General features: G+C 34.7%; 1 protein-coding gene across 2 annotated transcripts in view; it reads left to right on the top strand.

Moving 5' to 3' along the window:
• Ntan1 (N-terminal amidohydrolase 1) overlaps window positions 1-22,765 on the top strand; it is a 104,471-nt gene extending 81,706 nt beyond the window's left edge. For both annotated transcript variants that reach the window (XM_074176970.1, XM_074176969.1), the window contains exons 4-7: window positions 13,263-13,445; window positions 17,251-17,459; window positions 19,990-20,151; window positions 22,497-22,765. In XM_074176970.1, the coding sequence (XP_074033071.1) occupies window positions 13,263-13,445; window positions 17,251-17,459; window positions 19,990-20,151; window positions 22,497-22,622 (680 nt within the window). In that variant the 3' untranslated portion in view covers window positions 22,623-22,765. The remainder of the gene's footprint in view (window positions 1-13,262; window positions 13,446-17,250; window positions 17,460-19,989; window positions 20,152-22,496) is intronic.
• The last annotated feature ends 4,640 nt before the right edge of the window (window positions 22,766-27,405 follow it).

The following is a 27,405-nucleotide window of genomic DNA, read 5'->3' as shown; positions in this document are numbered from 1 at the left end:
AACAAATTTGGTCTTCATTAATTTTTTCGCAGGATTGATATTTTTCAAGAAAAGAACGGGTTGTAATCTCATTATGTAATATTGAATTTATTACACTTATTTTCAATTTTACACGAAAAATAGTAATGACAAAAGTTGTAGAGAATTCAATTTCCAACAAATTTGGTCTTTATTAATTTTTTCGCAGGATTGATATTTTTCAAGAAAAGAACGGGTTGTAATCTCATTATGTAATATTGAATTTATTACACTTATTTTCAATTTTACACGAAAAATAGTAATGACAAAAGTTGTAGAGAATTCAATTTCCAACAAATTTGGTCTCCATTAATTTTTTCGCAGGATCGATATTTTTCGAGAAAAGAATGGGTTGTAATCTTGAGAAAAATTCCGAATCTTGACGATCAAAATTTTTTTTTTAATTATAAACCTTTAATAATTCATAGAAAAAGTAAAATATTGATATTAGTGGTTCAAATCCCGGTTTTTTCGCAGGATCGATATTTTTCGAGAAAAGAACGGGTTGTAATCTTGAGAAAGATTCCGAATCTTGACGATCAAAATTTTTTTTTTAATTATAAACCTTTAATAATTCATAAAAAAAAGTAAAATATTGATATTAGTGGTTCAAATCCCGGTTTTTTCGCAGGATCGATATTTTTCGAGAAAAGAACGGGTTGTAATCTTGAGAAAGATTCCGAATCTCGACGATCAATTTTTTTTTTTTTTTTAACCTTTATTAATTCATAAAAAAGTAAAATATTGATCTTAGTGGTTCAAATCCCGGATTACCCATAAAAAAAATCAATAATTTTTATATAAATGAAGCTTTCATATCTTATATAGAATAATAAATGTTATTAACACCAATATGTAAGCCTGTGGCGTAATGGTTAAGACCCTAGCCTATGCAGACGTATGACATGAGTTCAAATCCCCGTGTGACCAAAAATTTTTTTCTTTATTTCTCACCATTATTCCTTGTGATTTAAATAGAATTGAAACTGTTAGTATAAGTGGGCCTGTGGCAGCGTAGATGTTAAGGTATCATCCTACCGCACAGACTATCCAAGTTCGAAACTTGGCAATGACAAAACTAGAAAAAAACTAGAAAAAATAATAAGAAGGAGGCGGGGAGGGGGGGGGGGCAAGAGGGCATAGGTGTGTGAAAAAATATTGTTTTTTTAATTTTAAAATTTATTTTCAAATTTCAAAAATTTTTTTTCAAATTTGCTTTTTTTTTTCAAATTAAATTTTTTTTTTCAAATTTTAACAGTTGGGAACATGTCAAGTCAGAATTCGAGTACATCACTAATGCCACTTCAGGGACATTGAAATATATATAATAATACTTGTTGATAACTTTCATTATTAATTTTTCAAATACACATTTTTTTTCCTAACCTAACTTAATCAGGCCCTGCCCAGGCAGGCTATTCCACTTCACTATTCACCATGTTGGTTCAATTAATACGTCATCTGTTGCTTTTGGTTTTGGTTCTATTATTCTAATATTTGGATCAATGTTCAGTCCTGGATATCCCACTCCACCTGATGGCCTGACTTTATGGCTTTTCTCCAAAACTTCAACTCTCTCTTCCAGTACATCATACTTTTTCATTGTAGTCGCTGTTATGTTTGACATAGCATCAATTTTTTTATTTGTAGACGCTGTTATGTCAGACATTTTTATGTCTACATCATTTGTAAGTTTGTCAAATTTACGAGTGAAAGTTATCCGAGCCTCTGCAATTTTATCGTCAAATGCTTGACGGGCATCGCGAGCAATATTGCCTATTGTGGATTGTATTGCAGCTTGTAGGGCTAGAAGTATAACCTCCTTTGTTCCGTTAATTTCCCCCTCAAGGTATGATACAGTTACACAATCACTCTTGTCAATTGGTTCGCTTGTATTTTTCAATATTTTTCTTTGTATGTCATAATGACCATCTTTTGTTAATTTAAATCCATTGCCGGGTGGACCTCGGATGACATTACCACCCCATTTTTTTTTTCTGCCAAATTTATCGATTGTTTTAGACATTGTGCACCCACGATGATTCTTTTCAAACTGATATTCCTTTCATTTACATTATACTATATATTGCAGTAATCGATTAGGGAAATAGAAATAATACAAATAAAATTTCAATCATTTTATATTCATTACAGTAATACATATACATACATACATAATACATTAATATCACAATACTTCTGTCATATTGAATTTTCCGGTTTTGAAGATATTGAATGATACTTCAATCATTGATCTCGGCAGATAATAAATTAATCAATTGATCCAATGGAGTCTCCTGAGATTGTGATTGTTGAATAATATTACTTATCCAACGAATGTTCTCATTTGGATCGTTTTCATAAAATTCAATATCATTATGACCCCAAGGAAGAGTGTGGGTAGTATTCGGAATGATAAATCGTTTATCGTCGTGGTATGATAATGCAACTTTATTTTTCAATTCAGTATACATATCATGCAACACGCTTCTAAATGAATTCATCTTTCTGAATATCATACCACCTTGTTCGACGATTTTTTGATAATCTTCGCATGTCAATTCATTCTTTATTACCGATCGTTTAACCCCTTTGGCTTTCTTAAATTCACCATCAACAGATTTCACATAATATGCTTTAGCACCTGTACCATAAAAACTCATGATTGGATCATTTGGAAATTCATCTTTGAAGTTACCCAAGACTGAACTTGTTACTGGAATATTGAATTGGTTAACTATACTGTAATTGGATGTATCAAATCTACTTATGTTAGTTTTTATGAATTCATAAAAATTTTCTGTGTTTACTTTAAGAATGAGCGAGTCGGTATCTGTGTAAAGTAAAGAGACATTTTCATCAAAGTGTTGTTTGATGCATCCATAGAAAAAGTCATACATGACTGTTTTAGATAATTCTAATATGGAAAATCCCAAATATAATGGTTTATCGTAATGAACCTTCACTCTACCCAATTGAATGGCAACGAAATTATCAGTGAAAATTGAACAATTTTTGAAATTTGGTTTGGCTATGAGAGTGCTGGCACCTATATTTTTCTTTATATTTTCCCAATGTGTAACGAGTCTAACATCAATTCGATTATCTACATTCTCCATTGTCTTTCCATACACCGCATTATTCATTAGTTTATAGAAATCTTTAACAGATTTGTTGTTAGACCTATTACGCATTTCAGTATTAAGATCTATATAGGGTTTCATCCAGCATGATTGTTTGAATTTCAATACTCTATGTGTATTCATTACAATCAATCCATTTTTGACAGCTTGCTGTAGATTCCTATAATGAACAATATATTTTCTTTTATCATTCAAATTTGGAATTAATTTGGGAATTTTCGATTGTGTACGAGGTGGTATTATTTTTTCGACTAAAAATGGAAGGTCAGAATGTTTATCATGCAACTCTTGTGGATAATGAATGTCCACTTCAAATACATACCCATACGGACTATCAGTACTCACATCCATCACATCGAGATTAAGAATTTCATTTGGTGTCAACCATGTAAATTCACTTGTTGGTAGAGGTTGTGACATACTGTGACCGTATAGATTTGTTGCATCTAAATATGTAATGAATGTGGAATGTTCATTGGGATTATAATTGGGTAAAAATCTATTATTTGCTATATGTTTCCTCTCGCTACATTGACTAATTCCACCTCGTATACCTTTTTGAAAAAAGTGAATCATATCAATGTCAGTTAGTAATTCCAATTCAACATTAGTGAACTTCAACATGGCATCCCATGATAATCCAGGTGCAGTATAATATTGTGCCGGATCTAAGTTATATATCTCTAAACTTGTGGTGCGGAAGTTTTCAAAAATATCACATAGTAGCAATACATCCGACTTCAAATACAAATCAGAGTATTCCCCCAAATTCTGACACTCGAATAAATTCCAAACATTTCTAGCCCTATCATAATCAGTTTCCGATATATGTTCACAATTGAGTGTGTCATAAAACTGATTTTTTGTCGGAAGTAATGGATAATTCAATTTGTCAATGTCATCAACAAAACTATATGGAAATACACCTTTCTGTCTCATCAAATTGAATTTCTCAATTTGTGGGAAATGTTTGTGCATCTCCAAACATTGATCGGAGGTCAAGTTTGCACCCAACTTCTCCAACGAATTAGTCATAAATTTATAACTATCGATAAATCTCATTTTGAGATAATTCTTCCTAACCACACCATCTTTATCGGTATAGCTGTGTGTGAAGAGATGCTTCGTGAAAGATATATATTTCTCTTTAGTTTGCGGGATAACATCAACTTTCTCTTTATTCCTATACAATTCTTTTATGAATAAATGACAATCATAACCACTTAAATTATGAAAAATGATAGGTATGAAGTTTGGTATTTTGAAATTTAAATTACATTTCGAGTGAGCGGCATGTGATCTTTTCTTTCCTGTGACATGACAATGATCTCTTACTTTGACTTCACCATCAGTAAATGCTTTATTACATATACCACAAGTTCTGGCTGCAGCAAACTGTTCTTCTTCTTCGTCAGTTTGTGTATCCATCGGTTTAGGGTTTCTGAGATGATTTTCATGTATCTCTTTCAAATCATCTTCAATGCTACTCACAAATTTCTGGGCTGCATCTACACCCCTATATGTAACAAATTTTGACAAATCATCATTATATGAACACTTTATCAAATAAGCAAATGAATATGGGGCATGTTTGAATGTTTTAATCGTGTATGAACTTTCAGGATTTGGCTCATTCACATGAATCGGTTTAAGCACTGATTCAAAATCAGCATACACTACAAATGGCACCCTCATTTGCCTCTCAAAGTTTTCAAACATTAGTTTATTTTCCGCAACCATTCTACCATATTTATTGATCTTTAAATTAGTAGTTGGTGTTGTGGTACTAATGTGATTACAATCATACATATTATGACGTAAAAGCAATCTCTCATCAGAAAAATATATCAAACATCCGTCACAAAAATATTTTTTCTGTCTATGAGCTGATAGTTGATTAGAAACTAATCTTGAAAGATCTTTGATCCAACAATAGTGACCATTACCGGAGTCATCAGTTATAAACAACAAATTGACATGTCTCCGGAGTCTTCTCTGTGAGTATCGCAATGGACCAATCACTTCATACTTCATTTTACCCTTCTCAAATGTACTCTCTAAACCGTAAACATTAATTGAAATATCATTCCTATCTTCGAATATTTCGATACTCTTATTATTAACTTTAACCGGAAAATCCATACCTGTGACATCTAAAACAGTGGAAAAATGTGGATATGACGTAAGTTCGGACACTCGACTATCTGCAGGATATAATGCTGATGTTATAGCCCAAGCAAAACAATATTGATCTTCATTACGAACATTCACAACAGCTTTCTTCCATTGAATACATTGAGGCAGCTTCACATATGAACGTCCTTCCAGTGGACTGTATTTATTAATGTTGACCTCGAGAAACAATATTTTTTCACAAGTCCAACCTGAATTATTAAAAAAAAATTACTATTCAATCTTATTGAAATTTTTAAAAAATAAATACCTGAGTCACGATCCTGGAACTCAGTCGTTTGAGCCACAATTACATCACGGAATCCATCAAAAACAGCATTCAAATCTGAAGATTGGTCCACTATTTTATTTTGGGAATTAAATGACTTCGTGTCCCTCGAATCATCAGTCTGAAGAATATAATTCCCAAAAACTTCCATATTCACCTTGATGCTTTTATGGATCCTGATGGCTGATTCCAGTAATTCAATGACCTTCTGCCTAATCTCATTGAAAAATGACATGTAGTCACTGGTTACAATCGAACTCTCCACCCTGTATGTAGCAATGCGGCAATTGAATGCATTCGTTATAATTTGAACACCGTCAGACAATTGAACACATGCATTATTTTTATGACTCATGGTTCTTCGGTGAGAATTCACTTGGGTCATAGGAATTGTCACATTACAACAATTGCACGTATACATAGGTGTTGCATTATCCACTCTCACCCGTTTCACTGCAGGCCCTCCTTGGCAACTCTGGAGCTGATGCCGACGAAGATTATCACTACGAGTGAAAGATTTACCACAGTCACAGGAATACATTTTATATAATAGTTCTCACTAACTCACTTGATGTAAACTGACATAGCCAACACTCGTACGCTTCTTAAATACACTCTGATAGGACCCGTCAAGACGTCATAGCCAACCCCACTTCTCAACTACATGCGCCAAGATTACCTCCCAACTGAATGCGATAACAGATGTCGATATACGAGCAAGCAGTGGTCGTTGCGGTCTCGGAGAGGGTAGACGCTAGGCAAACGGTCCTCGGCTGCCGTTGTGTCACCATCGATAGCGGGGCTAGAGCGAACCTTCATCGCTTCGGGAGAGGTGAGGGCAGACCGATGAATACGCATTACTCTGCCACACGTCGTGGAGTGAACATGTCGCTCTCTAGCCGTTGAACGGTTATTGCTGTGACGTCACTCCACTACTAACTTGGTGCCCTAACACCGATGGAGCATTTATTACTTGGAGGATCTTCGAAGTATGCAGACGTATGTTTGTACATAGACAAACAAGCACATGATGAAACCCTGTACCGTGCATTCTCCTACACACACACACACACACATAAACACACAAAATCTCATATGAAAAAAAAATCTGAACGATCCATGCACCAGACACTTCAAGGTCACAACGCCTTGACTTCACTGCACAACAAAAAAACTTCACCAAACAACAACCAATAAAAAAAGCAATTAATACGTCATAGTGGTGGGGGGAGGCCGAGAATCAGCTGTAAACAACTACTCATATATATACCGAAAACTTACTCACACGGCACAGTATCTGAATCACGAATCCAACGACCATCAATCTACCAAACAATGAATCATAAAGACTCTAATGGATTTTGCTTTCGGGCTCTATAATACAAAGGAAGGTCTCGAGATAGAACTAGGCAGATCTTCAACAGAATGGTTACTCCAGAGATATGGTGGAACAGACTTTGATCAAAAAACAGCAAGAACATCACAAGGAAGAGAAGCCATCTCAACCAGTACTTGCCCTTCCCTACGTTGAAAGATTTTCGGAAAGAATAAGAAGAATTGGGTACAAGTACAACATCAGAAGCTGCTGCTTCACATCCGGTAACACCATCCGTAGCAGCCTCACAAAAACCAGGCCACCCAACGCAGACTGCGATTCCAAGAATTGCATTTACCGGATACCCTGTGAGTGTGGCAAATCCTACATCGCTGAAACTGAGAGGTATTTGGGAGGCCGTATTGCCCAGCACAAGAGAAACACACAACGAGGAGAAACCAGCAAATCAGGAATAGCAGAGCATGTTTGGACTCATCAAAATAACATCAAGTGGTTCCAAGTTGATATCACACACAGGGAGAAACATTCGTTCAAGGGGAAGTTCAAAGAAGATGCATATAAAATATGTTGTCCAACGACGCATTCAACCAAGCTAGAGAAAAGATATGCAACATATGGAAACCCGTAATTGAACGAAAAACTGCCGCTAAACCGCTGAGGCGAAAAGAGGGAAGAGGAAATAGGTGAAAGCGTTCCAATGGCTCTGTGGTCATTTTCATCTTCCATCTTTATTATTTTTTCGTTTCATAATAACACATTTCACGTGTAGTATATTTGATATTTTAGCTACTCGGTTTCATTTTATTTCTTCTTTCAGGGATGGAAGTGAGAAGTGAATAAATGTTCATAGTATATTCTATAATAAAATATGGTATCCTACAAGTTTCTGATACCGAAAGTGATTTCCTGAAAATAGTCGGTTTTGAATGTTTTCGTAGATATATCTTTCGACTTCGGATTCGGATACATTCCAAAACTAGGACATACTGAAAAAAAAACACCATACCTTCTATTAACCTAGTACTCATAAAAAGTATCAGTTTTGAACTTAGAATTTTATAATATACGATATGAAGGGAATTCCGGAAATAGATCATTCGAAAATCAATCTTAAACGTGTTTTTTACAATGGATAAAAATATCGAGCAAAGAGTTCGTCTTGAATTTTGCATTGCAGATGAAACTTCGTTTTCTGGAGTTCTGAAACTGTTGCATAAGAGCCGAAACCAAAAAAAGCTCGTCACAGCGATGTACTCGGAATTCTTTCCAGGTGACACAGTAAATAAATAATATTATCTAAGCGTTATGTGGCGTTTGTGAGAGAGAGAGAAAAATACCAAAGACTTGCAAAAGGAATCTTGGATTTTGAACCACGAAAACGCACTATCTCACATAGCTATCATTGTGAACGAATTTCTGGGCAAAACCTCAACAATTCATATCGAAAAGCCACCGTATTCACCTGATATGGCTCCAATCGATTTTTTCATTTTTCCAAAACTCAAAATACCAGTTCAAAATAGTCGGTCCAAAAGAATGAGTTCAAAAAATAATTTTCATTGGATTGGGTTGTTCATAGTCATAAGTGTATTTTGGGAGGCGATACAATAAGTTTGAATTAAGAATATATATTTTGCGTTTCATCGACCAATTCCCGGTACTTTCTTGACATATTATATATAATATTATGTTATGATAATAATAATAATATGAATAATTAGAAGTGGGAATGGAAAATCACTCTGAGCACTCTGGGACAAAAACATTTTTTTATAAACCATTGCGCACGGCCCAATTTTATCGATTTTCCTGCACGTACTTGATCACAGAAGAAATTACAGTCATGAACTGAATAGCAGGTGTTACAAAATCCGTAATGATAGACCTGCAGGTACATTGTGGAGGAATTACAGTCAAATTAAATAGCAGTTTCATTTCACATACCAATATAATAATGATAACGAAATGGAATGTCCAATAGTGTTTATTTTTTCGTGCGGCAATGTCTACTCGACGAACACAGATTTGCAACTACTAATTTTCTTGCCGTACTCTGCAATTAGTATAGGTGTAACCTCACATTAATGCTCGAAACTTTATCTTCAAATCATTGGAATTTTATGTCGTACTATAATCTTATAGCCTTGTGAACTGTAGAGTATCAGAGCTGACAATGTCTCTGTGTTTATTTTTGTAATATTATTTCCATCTGGAAAAACTTGGCTTCAAGTAATGTTATATGAGAATAGAATGAATGATGGAGTTGGATCACTATCACTACATGGGCTAAGAAAGAAAAAAATGCGTTTAATGTTGATGATATTTCCCTTCTCAAGATAGTCGATGAATATTAGACCACGTAAGTACATCCCAAAATACCGAGGCCATAATCTTTCCAGCCGATTGTTGTGCTTTCAGGTGCTTTGGACGAGGTTCATCAGTTGCTCTCCACTCAGATGACGATCGTTTTGATTCTATAGTGAAGTGATAGATCCATGTTTCATCCATGGATCTGCACTTGACTACGTGTTAGGTGCGGTGTTAGGTCTGACTTTCTAGCTCAGGTAGTATGAAACAAAGTCGCTTCCCGCTGTCTGAACCTATAATAAGGGAGCCCAAGCGGAGATTTCTGGATTTACTAAAGCGCGGTAGATTAATATACAGGGGGATACCTTGTACCCAGTTAAGTACCTCTACCAAATATGAGCCCCATATATAAGGCTGCCCGTGAAGGAAAAAGGATCAGATTAGTACCAAAAAAAATGATCATCAGAAATTCTCGAGTGCGTCAGATTAAAATAGGGTGAGTTAATTACATGCTGAAAAGTGTATATTCCAGTAATCTAACAATTTGAGAGTGACGTAAAGAAAGGGGAGGCAGCAAAGTTGTAAAAAAATAACGTCATTTCGACATTCTCGAGCGTAGCTAATTTTTTTTTATTTTGAAGGAAATAATTCAAGGATAGCGGGAAAAATATATTATCTGACGATTTCCGCAAGCCGAAATAACAAAAATTTGTCGATAAAGTTTAATGCGTGCAGCTGTGTGATACCTACATTTCCCTTTCCGAGTTTCTATTCCTATTTCACTTTTTCTCTATCTATTACTCTCTCACTCCGTTCCCACTCAGAATTCTGTTGCCGTGACGCCATCACAATTGATCACAGAGACTCGTTCGTGATGGAGATGATGATTAATTGATCAATTGATTATAAAAAATTGAAGTATTCTACTTAAAAAACGTGCACTCATTTATTTGCATGCTATTTCCTGAGCTTTTCCATTGATCAAGTTCAATGATTGAAAAAAAATATGTTTTTTGTCAGATTAGGCAAATCCCTCTAGATAATCGTCAGATTATGAGACAGCACGTCTAGAACATAAAGATGAACCATATATATCTCAATCTGACGCGCTTGAGTATTTCAAAATGGCGAATTTTTTTTGCACATTATAATAATGGCGCGATTTTGCGTCAGATCGAAATCGTCAGATTATTGAATGAGAGGTTTTTTTTTTGTTGCAGTTAACACCCCCTTAGAAAGTCTGACGCGCTCGATTACATTTTTTTCTTTTCACTTTTAACCCTTACGTTCAACCACCCACATCATGCAAACGATCAGATTAACATACCAACATTATTAAAAATACGTAGGACATTGATGCTATCAATATCTGACGCGCTCGAGTATATCCGTGCAACAGTATTTTTTTACATAATTAAAAATTTATAGCCGCTTCCCCCACCAATGAAAAGGTATATATTATATAACATTTTTTTCTTCTTATCATCTGAGCTTTGCAACCTAATATGTCTCAATGACGCTCGAGTAAATCCCCATTTTGCATCGTGGGCTCCCCTACTACTATGAATGCTTAGATCTTCAAAACTACGCGACGGATGTTGATGCGGGTTATTATGAATAGATAGAGTTATTCAATGAAAAGGGTTATATGAATATAACATGTATACAGGCCGTTCCTTTAATCATGTGGTAACAATATAGTGGCCGTGTTTCGATAAGTGACCTCACTTGAAAAAGCTAATGTTTAGCGAAACATGTTGTGATATATTTTTTCAATAAAGTTTGTGAAGATCAAATCGTTTAGGTGTAGTTTGTGAAAAAGGAATATGTATGTTGAGCTACACCGGAATTGTCGTATTCCGAACATCCAAATATTTAAACGATACGAAAGAAATTTGAGAGACTAGTGCATTCAACAGAAAGAAAATAAGAGAATGTGTGGTTACTGGAAGTGTGAGGAATCAAATAAATGTTTACACAGTGAAAACATTTTTTTTTTAGGATTGGCCAGTTACAAAAATTATGCTAATCAAGATTGTTCTTTACGAGAAAATGCCCACGAAATGGGGATTTCTGTAAAATCCACCAGAACAATTTAGAAAAAGAACAAATATAAATGCTACAGGATACGCAAAGTTCATCACCTGGATGAAAGGGATTATGGAAGGAAAGGACGATTTGCAAAGTGGTTGAGACGTAGAAATAGAGACGTTGGAAATATTTGTATAAAAATAATATGAACAGACGATTCAAAATTCACCACAATGGTTGGTTTAACAGAAATATCCATTATAGGTGTAATAATACAAATGAACATTTACATAGGGAAACCCATTTTCAAGAAAGGTTCGAAATAAATGTTTGGTTTGGAATTGTGGGAACAAACATCCAACAGAACGGCGCTCTTCCCCATAATACTGCAATGGTATGGGAACATTTAGATGCAATATTCCCAAAAAAAATAATTGGAAACAATGGACCAATTAACTGGTCAGCTCGATCTCCAGTTCTTACTCCTTTAGATTTTTGGTCTGGGGATACATAAAGGATAAAGTTTTTTCAACACCAAGTACAGATATCGACCATCTCAAACTAATAATAAAAGATGCATGTATTAGTATTACACCTATTATGCTAGAAATTTGCCACAGAAATTGTCTGGACAGACTTATGTGCATTCAACACAGAGGTCGTCAATTCGAGCATTTAATGTAGATTGCCATGTGAAATAAATTGTTGTTCTGTTTGATTGTTGTCACTGATGAAACGCTATAAAAATATCAAATGTGATATACCCTTGGATTGAGCATTTATCGCTTTATCAATATCTGTAATAAAAAAGACAGGTCCGTATTTACAAAAAATGTTGATAGTGGCCATGTCGACACGAAACGTTTTATCCAATATTTATTACATCGTCATAATACACTTTGAATACAATGATTTTTTCCCATTTTTGGTATTCTCCGAAATAATAATTTCATTCGAAAAAAAAACGAAAAACAGCATTTTTGGTTTTTCCCTCATAACTCGAGAAGGGCGAGATTCCCCGTAAATTTTCTTCGATCATACCGATGACAGTTACCATTTAATCGTCTTCGTATCTATTATGGTTTAGCAATGTTACCACATGATAAAAGAAACGGCCTATATGGGATATAGTAGAGAAACACTGATAATTTTAGAGGTTTTGATTGTGATGTCTTAAATAAACACATTTTTTGCGCTTACATTGCAAACGCTGGCTGTATCCTACGAGATAGATCAAAAGATGTACTACAGTATTATATACACCTTGAAAAGGTCTACAACAAAGTTCGCGATGGTATATGTCTATATCTTAGGGATAACCCAAAATAACAATTTTTTATTATGGGCTCATTCACGAATCGATTTCAAGCAATACAACATTAATACTTATCCAATTATGTACCTTAAATACATTGTGCATTGAAGTAGATCATTTAGCCCTTTACAACATGTAATTCAAATGAATATTTGAATTACTCCGGTAGGTGGAGGTTGTAATCCTTTCCCATATCCTTTTTTCCTGCATATTGCACAATATTTATCATTGGAATTTCCGTGCCAGACACAGAGCGATAAGTCTTCATGGAAACACTAATTTCTAAAGATGAAAGAGATGAGTTTTTCTATATTTTCCAGTTTCCCTATTGAAGAATGTAAACTTTCACGGCCAGAGATACAGTTTTAAACTGCAGGGACATGGCGATTTCGGCGATATCGGCCTGCGGGCCGATTTGATTAGCAGCGAACGCACGTGTTTATTTGTATCAGCATTGCACCGGGTATCAGCATTGCACCCGTGCGAAGCCGGGGCGGCTCGCTAGTATCTTATGAAGTACAAGTAACCCCATCCTCTTTGTATGAATATAACATATTTTCCCTTGTCATAGTATTACATCGGTTTGTTGATGACGAAGGTTTTTGCCTTTCACCTTTTGCCATTCACCTGTACGTAATTTCATTTTTATAGGCTCAGGAGCGGTAGCTATGGCTCATCTTGATGGATCTGGGACTGACGAAGCCGTTTGCACTATGGTGCAGAGGGTACAAGAACTAGCACTGGGATATCCTGAAGGGAGAATAGAACTTCAACTGATAGGAGGATTCAACGACCCACGACATTATTCTGATGAAATTTTCTTCAACGTTATAAGTGAGTGGATTTTCTTTGAAACATATTAAAAAATTATCTTTCTCTCGTGACAAAACATTTTCTTTTTTTATAATCTATTCATTCATCTGAACGATCGATTTTCACTTGCTATCGTCTAATCCGTGTTAGGAATCACAGGTTAAAAGGTAAGACCTCGTGACACAGCTGGTTAACGGAAAAACAAATTTTGAACAGATTTTTTTATACATAGGTATATACCGTCTCACACAAAATAGTTTACTTTTTTTTTCAAGCTATCTCTCTGATATGTTACTTCAACGCTTCAGATTAATCATGCAAACAGAAAGATTTTAGCTTTTTTTAAAAAATGGATATGCAATTGATACCCATTCTATCAGAAATTTAGTTGCTCATAATTTACGGAGACTGGGGTAATGGTAGTCACCTAAGGGGGAAAAATCATAAAAAATGATTGTTTCACTCTTTTGAAATGTTAGCGATCTTAACAGTATACTTATAACATCTCATAAGTAACCAAGGACTTGAAATGTAATTATAACTTAACTTTTTTATGTTCACACCAAAAACAAAAAATATCAGCTTTGACTGGTATTACCCCGACCCTGGGTATTTCAATGATATAATCATGAGTTATCGGTATATCCTGTCAATTATTTTATTAAAATACAAGTTGATTCGATAAAATTACAAATCTACTTCTTTGAGCAGCGATCGCACAAATAGTCTTCGGGAGTGTCCCATCCAGAGCATTCAGCATGGACCCACAAACCACAAGACGTGCATCTATACCACATTTCACCATCTTTGCCTGTATCTTCGCAATAAAAGCAAACGTCTTTTCCAATGTCCGATAGGCTAATGTCATCTTCTGACTCATCGATACAAATGTCATCTTCATCCATAGAAGAATCTGTGTCCGATTCAAACAATGTCCTTTTCATGTTCTTATGCTGTAGCTGTGAATGCTTTTTAATCGCAGCAAATTTTGTACCCTTCTTTTCTACCTTTTCTTTCTTTATCTTAGTCTTCATTGCACATTGCTGACCTTTTCTTTCTCGTTTTTCCTTAGACTTTTTTTCCTTTTCTTCTTTCTTTCTCTTTTTTTCTTGAAGTCGCTCTTTCATGGGAGTAGAGGTCAAGATCTCTGAATGCTGCTTAGGTCTTGCTCCTCTTGTTGGCACATCGGTAGAAGTGCTGCATCCGGGTATAGGAGAAAAAACTTGAATGGGAACTTGGATAGGGTTGGACTGATTAATACCAACAGTCTTTGCAGGTGACTTCACAGGTCTTTGCAGGTTGTTTTCATTATTAGCAATCACTGTATCTTCCACACACACTGGTGTCGAGTCCTTATTCTTTTGAAGAATGTCTTCTACCAAGAAGTCTTCATCAGTAAAGATTCCCGGATTTAATGGATGTATCCCAGTGTTTTTGAATCCACTTGTTGCTTTAGCAATGGTAGCAACTAATGAGTAAGCTTTGTTAAAAAGCTCGGCTACATCATATGGTGTTATCTTCACTAAGTTCTTAGACTTCATGAACAAATCACACTCCCTCTTATATGCAGATTTCAATGGTGAATAAAATACTACATCTAAAGGCTGAAGCCTATGCGATATATGCGGTGGTAAGGAAACCATAACCACTCCATTCTCCCTGCAAAAGGCATAAGCCTCAGCGGAGCAATGTGTGCTGTGGTTGTCTAATATGAGAAGCATTTTGTTCTCTACACTTGTGTGAGTAAATTCAGCGAAGTGTTGTAACCAAGTTAAAAACAGCTCTTCATTTATCCATCCAGTCTTTGAACAGCCGTAGATTGATCCCGGTGGCCCATTTTTTTCCAACAACTGGGACATACGCGTCCTTGGAAAAATGAACATAGGAGGGACGTAGGACCCCCCTGTGCTCATAGCACATACAACGGTAATGTTTTTGCCTCTTTCCCAGCTGGTAATGGAGCCAACACGTTTTTGCCCCCTCTCTGCTAAAATTAGACCAGGGTCCTGCACTGTCGTTATCCCTGTTTCATCAACATTCCATATGTTTGTATCCTTGAACTTATATTTATCAACTGCTTCTTCCAAATTACTAAAAAAACGATTGACTTCTTGTTTGTTAAACCCTACAGCTCTTCCTACGCTTGTGGCTTCAGGTTTTCTAACACTTATCTTGTGTCTTTGCATAAAACCATACATCCAGTCTAAGCCAGCCATTTTAGTGTCTTTGTTAAACCTATGTTTTAAATGATTCTTTTCTGCATATTCAAACGCAATTTTCCTTAACTTTATTGCTGTAATTCCATAGAAAATTTTAGACAGTGTCTTTACATGATCAGCTAGAGCTTCTTCGTGGAAAGTCACATTTCCTGCCTAAGCGTGGGTCAGAATCAGTACCGCTCTTTAATCGGACTTGTAATGTGCTAAAGGGTATTCCAAAATTTTCCGCGGCCTTTCTCATTGATAGCCATTATCAACAGCCTGTTTAGCTTTTTTAAGGTCTTCTGCTGTCCACTTAGCTTTTTCAGTTTTTCTAATATACTTCCTCGCCATCTGAAACATACAAAACAAAAATTGATAACGAATGGGGTAATGATGGTCAGTTGACATAAACACTGCCATTACCCCAAACAGTATGACTACCATTACCCCGAACGCATGGTTTTATTTCACAAGAAAAAATCAACAACAACCTGTTATAATACCTTCATAAACAGCAATGGTTATAGTAATGGGGCTTACCTTGATACTGTGTGACCATTGGTTTATCAGCGGGAACAGTGAAACGTGTGAAAACAGCACTTTAAACGACAGGTTTTCTAATGAGGCGCAACATAAAAACACTCCAACTCACTCAACGTCCAAACGACGACTGCCAAGATGGCGCGCGTTCGAGTAGTAGTTCGAGATCGTGCCGCAAGCAGGCAGCACCGATCAGAGCGATCTGCGTTACCGTCGTTACCGAGATATTATACCGACCACGATTACCCCTTGACTGTCATTACCCCACTCTCCCCTATTATCATATTTCAGACTTATTTTGTTGTCTGTCATGGTATTGCTACACGAGGTGTTTCTTTCCCGTTTGGGCCTTTGTTCACGAGATAGGGCAGATAGGTACTAGTTAACAATTTTTCTCAAATACAAAAGTTTCCTGCACTGCACTGATGAGAGGTAATACTTTGGAACCAGGTGATCTAGTCGACTGATTTCAGCGTGGTGCTGGTCCTAGATGCACGAGAAACATCTTCAAGAATAACCTCTATGAGTTCTGCCAGATATAATTCAATATCCATCGTGGTTTCACCTGAGAAAATAGTTGCTTATCGGTAGGCATTGACCAGAACCTTCTGTGTAGGTGCTTTGGGATAGATGATAGTAATTATAATGTTCATACTCCAATTCTTTTTCTACGTTGTCTTTTCATGATCTTTTTATCTGGTTCTCCATTCTGGTTTACCTTATGAATTCTTGTATTATCATCGATTCTTTCAGAATCTTTGTAATGAACAATTTGAGCGTCAAACTTCTGTCTCACCCATTATATTTCCCAGACCTCTCACCAACCGACTACCATCTTTTCAAGCACTACTTATTTTTTTTCACCGGCAGAATCTTCGCCAATCAGGAGCAGACAAAAACGGCTTTCGTCTTCTTCATCGAATCCAGAGCACACCATTTTCATGCTAATGGAATGAATCAACTTGTGTTACGTTTGCGAAATTTCACTGGTTATAATGGCGCTCATTTCGATTGAATTGAGTAATAATTCACTTATATATAACCGTTCAAAATAAACAGATGAAACCAATATATAACATTTTCAGACTCCTTTCACAAGCATCCAGTGGAGATAGATCTGACACTAGCTTGTCTGGGAGAACTCAATACAACTATAAGAGGTGGAATACACTGGCCCATCATCTATGGAGTTGGTGTTAACGTGAAAACAGGAGAAATTTTTCCTGCTAGTTTTCCTGATAAGGGTCCTGATCACTCATTGAGATGTGCTCGATATCTAACTGGAGTGCCACAGGTAATATTTTTTTTAATTGGGTGGGTGGATCACTATTAGGTACTTGAGTGGATATGCACAATTAACATCACATTTGTTGGTGTCAACATTTCAGGCTTTGAAAAGTAATTCAATTGAAACATAATACATGTTATTCTTGTAGGGAGAATCAAAGTTCAAGTTAGTTTTGGTCTTGATTTCAAATTTCCTGCATAAAAAAAGTTTCGTTGTATTAGCCAGGAGAGTAGTTGTTTTTTGATAAACGTCAGTCGAGACAGGCTTGAACGTTTAAAGTTCATTTCTTCAGATTTTTTTATTGCTAGTCTTCAAGCATAGTCCATTGACTAATAAGATAGATGAATATTGTTAGAAATACTCGTTTGAAAAGTGAACTCATCAAAAATACAATTCATCGTACCCTAAATAACTATAGTCATACACAATCAACAAGTGTTTCACAAGTTTCATTAAACACTTTTTTTGGAGATAACTTCTCAAATCTCAGCAGGATATTTTGGTAAACAAATTTTATAATGTTTGATAGAGTCGACTGAGTTGTTAACAACAAATCCATTTGTACCTGGTATTTATATTCTGCTCAATTGTTACAATATGTAGGTATCTTCACTAATAGCAGGGGAGCCCATGATGCAAAATGGGGATTTACACGAGCGTCATTGAGACATATTAGGTTGCAAAGCTTAGATGATAAGATGAAAAAATGTTATATAATATATACATTTTCATCGGTGGGGGAAGCGGCTATAGATTTTTAAATATGTATAAAAATACTGTTGCATGGACATAGGTACTCGAGCGCGTCAGATATTGATAGCATCAATATCTACGTATTTTTAATAATGTTGGTATGTTAGTCTGATCGTTTGCATGATGTGGGTGGTTGTACGTAAGGGTTGAAAGTGAAAAAAAATTTAATCGAACGCGTCAGAGCGCGTAAGTGCAACAAAAAAAAGCTCTCATTCAATAATCTGACGATTTCGTACTGACGCAAACTCGCGGCAATCATTATAATGTGCAAAAAAAATTCTCCATTTTGAAATACTCAAGCGCGTCAGATTAAGATATATATGGTTCATCTTTATGTTTTAGACGTGATGTCTCATAATCTGACGATTATCTAGAGGTATTCGCCTATTCTGATAAAAACAATATATTTTTTTATTTTTTTTAATTCATTGAACTTAATTAATTGAAAAGCTCAGTAAATAGCATGCAAATTAATAAGTGTATGTTTTTGAAGTAGAATACTTGTATTTATAAAAAAATAATTTTAAAAAATGCTCAAAAAAATTAATTTTTTTATAATCAATTGATTAATTAATGAAGAAAGAAGGAACTCAACTTTCTATGTTTTATATATTGTATAGGTTTGAAAATATCCTTATATATTGTATAAGTTTGAAAATGTCTTCATAGGACGAAACTGCAGTAACGTTAGTTACAAATAAAAGTGGCAAAAAAAATAGAAAATTCAATTTCTCTTTTCTTCATTATAATTTCCTACCACGTAGTAACGGCTACATCCATTAATTAATTGATTAATTATTCATCAGCTTCATCTTCATCACTAACGAGTCTCTGTCATGGCAACAGAAATCAGAGTGGTGACGGAGTGAGAGAGTAATAGATAGAGAAGAAGTGAATAGAGAATAGAGGAATAGAAACTAGCAGAGGGAAATATAGGTATCACACAGCTGCACGCATTAAAACTTATCGACGAATTTTTGTTATTTCAGCTTGCGGAAATCGTCAGATTATATATTTTTCGTTATTCTTGAATTATTCCTTTCGAAATGAAAAAAATTAGCTACGCTCGAGAATGTCAAAAAGACGTTATTTTTTTACAACTTTGCTGACCTCACCTTTCTTTACGTCACTCTCAAATTGTCAGATTACTGAAATATACACTTTTTAGCAGGTTATTAACTCACGCTACCTCAATCTGACGCGCTCGAGAATTTCTGATGATCAAATTTTTTTACTAATCTGATCCTTCATCCCTCACAGGCGGCCTTATATATGGGGCTCATATTCGGTGGAGGTACTTAACCGGGTACAAGGTATCCCCCTGTATATTAATCTGCCGCGCTTTAGTAAATCCCGAAATGCCCGCTTGGGTTCCCCTATTATAATGTTTTGTGATTGAAACCGTTTCTGAAACAAAGTTCTATCTTATTCTATTCTATCTTATTATTCATTATTTATCATTTATTACTTGTGATTCACTCTCACTAATTTCTGTATGAAACAAAACCGTTTCCAGGGAGAACCTTGTGAAATTAATTCAGGACACTCAAGACGTAGGTACCTAGCAGGGGTATTTATGGTATAAATAAGGATAACATTGTACTTATGTATATTTAGTTTAATCTTCCTCTTGAAGATGATCACTTGGTGATAGAAATACATGTTGAGGTGCTAAAATAACAGTTTGATGTTGGGATATAGCTCCAGTAATATTCATTTATCATTCATTATTTATTTTTTATAGTTTTAATTGTTTAAATATTTTTGTGATTTCATGTTACAGGTTCTAGATATCTACGACTGCAATTTGGGTTTATTGAGAATCGGACCTTTCAACTATGAACCACTCAGGGGTGTAGATTTATGGCTATCCCAGACTGATGATTTTATTTTGCAACATCTGTCAACTTCTCCAGAAGTTGAACCGCCCCATTTTGTTATGGAGGTTTGTATATTAATATATATTGCGCATGAGTTAAACATAAGCCAACTCTTTGTTATCTATGCAGTAGATTCATGGGATGAATACGAATATCTTGAAAGCAGCATTGCAAAAACTAAGCAGACAGGCATTAGTTATTTTTCCAGCATTTTCTGATGATCTAATGGGTATCCCAAAATGTACACAACAATTCATAAAAATCAAACTTACAGTTTTTGCAATTGTTGTTTCCTCAGTGTGCGGCAATTTTGTCAATGTAGGAAGATATCAAGTTGCAAATGCGTATGGTCGTTCAGGCTAATTTTGCTATAAAATTCAGCATCCACTTTTTGACAATTATTGTTTCATTCAGCCAACTCTCCTCGCTCTGTATGGTCACTGGACTTTTGAACGGCTTGTTATTGGACGGCCAGTATATTTATCATAACCAATGTATTCAGTCTATTGAAATGTCTCTCAATACCCAGAAAATATGCCACTTTTTGGAACTTACAACAAGTTTCAATCGTTGGATCTCTCTCCCGATCTTCAGAGAAATAAAGACGTTCAGTGACCTGTCAGTTGCACCGAAGTTAAATTCTCCACATTCATAAGATATCAAGCAGATGAAGTTATTGAAACCGCTGTTTCACATTGATGGTTCAATCTTCTTGATATTGCTGCGAATTGTTTGATCATATCTGAAGCAGGTGCCGATTCAGATCCAATCCTTCTTCAGTATTTTCAAAAGAAAAAAAACAAAGCTGCTCGTGACCGCCAAAATTTATCCCACCAGTTTCTTGGAGTATTCAGGCTGCCGAAGATCCCACTTGATGTACTCGCCTACAGCTGTTTCCATGGTACCATACCATAGCATAGACGTATCTTTTATATATCTTAACCAAATTGGCGACTTCATGTTGACTTATTTTATAGCCAGCACCTTGAATGACTCCATGTTTGAATTGGCTATGAAAGGTGACAGTCCAAATCGTAGCCATCTTCTTGTGTGAAGCAGTCATCTGTCAGTTGGAAGTAGCATATCAGAACGCAGAATTATAACAATTCTACGATTTCTTCCAACAGTAACTTCTTTCTGGCTATATCGCCATCCCCCAATTTTTTTTGCTGAAAACCTGAAATTCTCCAACGGGAACTTCAGTATAAAAGGTCCCTACATTGATGCACTGTTTGAAATCTTTGATGTAGTAATGAATATTACTCCAGTAATATTTCCTACATTGAAACGGATCAGTTGGTTTCGCCATGTAACGTATTTTTTCCTCAATGTTGGTTCCAAGAGTAATGAAATATATGATTGGTCTGTAGAACACTCTTTTTATGAGTTTGGATGGATAGTTCATACAGGTGGGGCAGCTTGCTCATTTCTCAGTTGTTGTGTTTTCAAAATATGTTATACTTGCCTCTCTATCAACTTGGTACCTGCTGAAACCTTCATTCTGCAGAACATCTTCGATTTCAAGCTTATGGAGAATTGTCCTCAGAAATACGGTGGGGGTCTCTTGGTCTGCAGGTGACATTTTTATGACCGTTATCCCTTTTTGAATCTTCACTTCTACCTCTTATTTGATTCGTTTCTTTGCAAGGATATGTATGTTGAACTCAAGAAATAAAAATATCGTGGAACAACGCCATGCTCTTTCACTTTCTTGAAAAGCATTTTGAGATAAGACTAATATGAGACCAATTACTCTACTTTCATAAATTGTATGAGAATGCTGAGCCTAACATGTATAGGCACTACCCAATAAAATAACGAATCTTTGTCCTAGAGATATCTGCAATTTACTTTGAAATGAAATAAATGCTGAAATACAACATAGGTTTTGCGACGTTGCCTTGATATTTTACATTTTCTATAACATCCAAGAGATTTTATTTGCTCATAAATTCTATAACGAATACAAGAGTAACTCAGTATTTCATTCAGATTATCTCACAATACGCAAAGATATCTTGTTTATTTTTATGAGGAGAAAACAAACTTATGTTGGACTCCAAAGTATTAAAACAATTTCATTTTCCTACATCTTTTATATTCTCAACAGTTAACTTGTTGATATTTGCAAAGTTTCCTTCGACCAAGCTTTCATTTTTAGATTATTTTCATTCTTACATTTTCTGACTCTTCATTCAATAATTTTATATTACATTTTGTGTCAACTCATTCAAATACAATGAATTTATAATTTTCAGTTTTATATATTCGCCTAATTTTTATACTTTCAGGTTAGGAATCTATGTAAACCACATTCCAACAACTAAATCAGTTCTGTTATAATATTTGATATCGTACATGTGTTTGAAGTGATAAATAATGGATATATAATATTATTTTATTCATCCAGATAAGAGCAACTCTGAGATACATTCAAGAAAATCAATTTCCGGCTGTGACTGTGTTCAGAGACAATCGGCCCCACTACTACCGGAGGGATGAGCATTCTGGCACCTGGACCCCTATTAGATATTAATTGTCAACATTAGAATCTATTTTTGTTATCGATGATTTGTTATTTGGAACGTTGAGAATATCTTTATCACATTAATAATTTAGTTTGGGAGGGCTTGTAAACATTTTCTTTATGACTTCGTATAATATACATTCTTATTCGTTGTGGTAAAGTTTTTTTTTGCGAGAATGTATTTCATTCCTTCAAGAAGTACTGTAGAATTTCCCATTGAAAGTTACGAGTATAACTTTCAGTTAAATCTATGGAATTGAACGATGCAACGTTACATATTTGTAATAGTCTATAGACTACCAACAGAATATGCTGTTTTTAAATTAATGACTTTGTGATCGAGAAACACAAAAAGAGTTTATTTTTTTCTATACAACGAGACTTGCTCCCAATGTGCAAGAGTTCTGATGAGTATTTATTATCAAATTGTTTCAAAAACCGAAAATGTTCGCATCAGCTAAAAAATTGAAGTCACATATCAAAAAACATGAAACAAATAACTTTGTAATAGCTTGTAAATAATAACTTACTGTATTTTAGGAAATTGTATTATTAGTGTTCTACCATTGTCTAAGGATTTAGACAATGGTTCTACCACAGTATACTGTATATAAGTATACTTGCATAAGTATACTGTGGTTATACTTATACAGGGTCCTGCAACACTGGCGCGGTGTTCCATATCTCTATTTAGAAAACAGATAGAAATCTAAATTTCTATAATATTACCTTATTACTCGAGCTCGACAAAATAAAAATATTGGCGGTCACACAGAGTGTTCAATTTTTTCTGGGCGGATCCCAACTGTGTTTTTTCGAATGGCAACCTATATTTTTTATCGTTTTTTCGGTTTCTACATAGAAAATGAAAGACACTTTATGTATATCTTCACTTCGAAAATATTAATGGTTTGCGAGATATCTAGCATGACAAGTTTTTTTTCCAATATTCGTCACTCAGAATATTTGAAATTATAAAGTTGTGCGAAGTCCAATTGTATTTTTTTCTTGATCAAATATTCTACAGTGGTAACTCTTTCAAACGATGTATCTGAAGTCTACCTGTGATATACAGGGTAAGAAAAACCGCTTGCCTCATATTGTGAACAAAAATTTGCAGAATCTTCCTCATTTTAAATGGAACACCCTGTATATTATTGATCCATAAGGAGCGTCAACAAAACTTCTACTAATTCCATTTTGTATTCCCTATGGTCAAGTTCAATAGTTTTTCTTAAAAAAGAATTTTTTTCGAAAAATGGTCGTTCTTCCTATTTCTACGCCATAAACGAAATCCATTTGACGACTGGTAAGAATGTACGAAAGATATCTTGTTTCAATTTTGTATATTATAATAATAATAATAATAATAATAATGTTTATTGTGCAAAAACAGGTTTTATACACAAAGGGAAAAGGGTTAGCCGGAGGCTATCTTCCACCCGTCCCATAATTAGGAAAAAAAATAAGCATACAGTAAGAAAGACTACCTATAACAATAACAATTACAATAGACAATAGATATAAAGATAACATAAAAGATTACAATCGTTTTTGAACATCTAAGAAATTAATTTTCAAAGTACTTTTGAATTGATATATAGACAAATGCATATACGGTAATAAATTATTTAGATACTTTGGTGCAAAGTAAGAAAAACATCCCTCAAATTTGGTGGTAACATGATATGGAATGGTAAATGTATCTTTTCTTAAATTGATAGAATGATTATCAGATCGCTTACTAAGTAATCTGAACAAGTAATTAGGAGTTTTGCTTTCCAATAGTTTATATAAGAATACAGATATGAGATAACGAATTCTAAACTCAATATTCAGCTGATCTAATTTCAATAAATATGGAGTTACATGATTACGGTAGTTTATGCAGCACACAAATCTCATACAAGCATTTTGTATACGTTGAAGTTTGTGTTTATTATAGTCTGGTAAGAAGTTGTAATACACTGAGCTGCAATATTCAATATGGGGATAAATCAATGATTGAACTAATTTCAGCTTTGTTTCTTGGGAAAGCTGGAACTTAAACTTGTATAAGGATTTCAGTTTAAAAAAACAAGTTTTGTAAATGTGTTTAACGTGCTCGTTGAACGAGAGATTGTTATCAATATATACCCCTAAATTTTTTGCTGAACTCACCCAGTCAATCGGTTCATTGTCAAGAAAAAGATGAAAATTTGTTTCAACTTCATTTCTTTGTAGATCAGATCCCAAACATAGGGCTACTGTTTTATTTGGATTAATTCGAAGGCCATGATTTTTGGAAAATAGAAATGTATTTTCTAAATCCAAGTTCATCCTGGTGATAGCATGGTAAATATTATTAGATTGACTTGACAGATATAATTGAAAATCATCAGCATATAAATGTACGTCGCACTGGGATAACGTGGCAGGAAAGTCAAAAATGAAAAGAGAGAACAGTAATGGACCTAGAATGCTACCTTGTGGTACACCAGAAGAAGTTTCCTGAAGAGATGAGCATAATTGACCATTATCCAGTATAACCCGTTGAGCCCTTCCTGTGAGATAGCTTCTCACCCAATCTAAAGAACTGCATTCAAACCCAATGTATTTTAGTTTACTCAGCAATAGTTTGAAGTTTACCAGATCGAATGCTTTGCTTTGATCAAGCATAACTAAAAATGAAACCATCGATTTGTCCCGAGAAGTAGTGATATCATTGATAACCTTCAACAGAGCAGTGTTGGTACCGTGTTTCTGTCGGAATCCAGATTGCACTTCTGGAAGTATGTTAGCTGTATCCAAGTATACTTTGATTTGTTGTGTTATTATTTTTTCAAAAATTTTTGAGAATGCTGGTAAAATACTTATTGGACGTAACTCGTTGAAACAGGTGGGTGTAGGTATTTTGGAAGTGGGTAAAATATTAGCAATTTTCCAAAGATCAGGAAAAATGCCTTGCCTCAGAGACTCATTAAAAATATGTTTTACTTCATCTATGCAATATGGAATAATGAATGAAATCATTTTAATATTGATATTATCGATACCGAAAGCATTTGATTTTATTTTATTGATAGCTTCAAAGATATCCTTATTGGATATTTCCATAAACGAGAAACTTGCATTGACATTGAATCTGTTATTACTATAGAATAATAAAGTATCACTGTTAATTGTAGAATTTCCAGTGACATTAAGAAAAAAGTTATTGATTTCTTCTGGATTACGCAGTTCTTGCGGTAGTCTGTTGATTTGTGAAGAACTCTTTGTATTCACACCCCAATATGACAAATTTTTCCAAATTGCTTTAGAGTTTTTTTTTATTTTTGTTTAAAATATATTGCATATATGCTGTTTTTTCACGTTTCAGAGCGTCATTAACGTAATTCCGTAGGGTTACATAATACTTCTTTGAAGCTGGTGTTCTCAAAGTTAAATATGTTTTATGAGCTTTATCCCTGGTTTGCATCATGAGCTTGAGGTTGTATGTGACGTAAGGCAGAAATTTCTTTTTACAATTCAACCTGCGGATAGGAGCATGTTTATCAAATAAATGTATTATACAATCATTTAAAAAGTTTACTTTAGAGTTCATGTTTTGTAAATCAACAATATTGCCCCATGGCATGTTCACAGCGTCGTTATGAAAATTAGTGAAATCGAAGTTTTTGTAACTTCTGAAGTATATTGAATCAGTAGGTAATTGTTCATGTTGAAAGCTGGTTACACAGCTGACCATTAAGTGGTCTGTAATACCATTCATATCAATAGTATTAAAACTTCTTACCAGTAATTCCTTATTTATACAGATGACATCTAAGAGGCTTTCAGATGTATTAGTAATACGAGTGGGATTCTCTACAATTTGACACATATCAAAAACAGAAAGCAAATTAATGAACGATTGAGTATCGTTAGAATTTGGATTCAGGAGATTAATATTAATATCACCCACTAAAATTATAACTGTCGTTTCTAAGTAGATTTGTTCTAGAATTTCACATAAATCATTGAGACATAAATCAACCCTTGTTCCTGGTGGACGATATACAGTTCCGAAAGCAATTTTATATTCATTTAAGTGAACGATGATCCACAACTGTTCCAAGCCATTAGCAGTGATGCCTGAGTGATACACTTTATATTTGAGAGAGGACTTTAGATAAATACAAACACCTCCGCCTCTACTGTTGCGATCTAGCCGTACCAAGTTGAATTGAGGAATTGAAACAAACTTATCTGGGAATTCTGGGTTGAGCCATGATTCTGTCACACCAACAATTGCAAACTCATATTCAAGTATAATGTCTTTGAATATATCAAAACAATTATTTAAGGAACGAATGTTTATTTGACCAATTTTGAAGTCTAATAGTTTTTTGAGGAGGCGATGGTGGGAGTACCATTTATGTATCTAATATATATATCTTCATTTCCCTTTTGCTTGCGTTCGTTCAATTCCTGCAATATCTTTTTCAGGTAATCTCTTTGAAGTTTTTTTTTTTCTGTGCTGATTTGAATGTTTATTTTGAGATCTTTCAGTTTACGCTTATTTTTCAGAATGGTAATTACATCTTCTTTACTATTGAGCGTTACTTTCAAAGGTGGATACGTAGTAATATCACTGGTGCCTACAGTTGGTGCTATGGTCTTGATGATTTTAATAGTTTTGTTCAGATCGGTGTCTTGATCATCCCCATCAAGTTTGTATATAATTAGATTTTTTCTCTGCGCTGTCGTTCAGATACTTCGTTTATTAATTAGTAATTAGTGTCAGGTTTTTGAGAGAAACGTTTTATACTGG

This window comes from Leptinotarsa decemlineata, unplaced genomic scaffold (genome assembly GCF_025532065.1).
Source record: "Leptinotarsa decemlineata unplaced genomic scaffold, Ldec_3_MD MMD2_tig00002082_RagTag_RagTag, whole genome shotgun sequence".
Lineage (NCBI taxonomy): Eukaryota > Metazoa > Arthropoda > Insecta > Coleoptera > Chrysomelidae > Leptinotarsa > Leptinotarsa decemlineata.
Note: the sequence above shows the minus strand (reverse complement) of the source record. Positions and strands in the feature narration are given on the sequence as shown.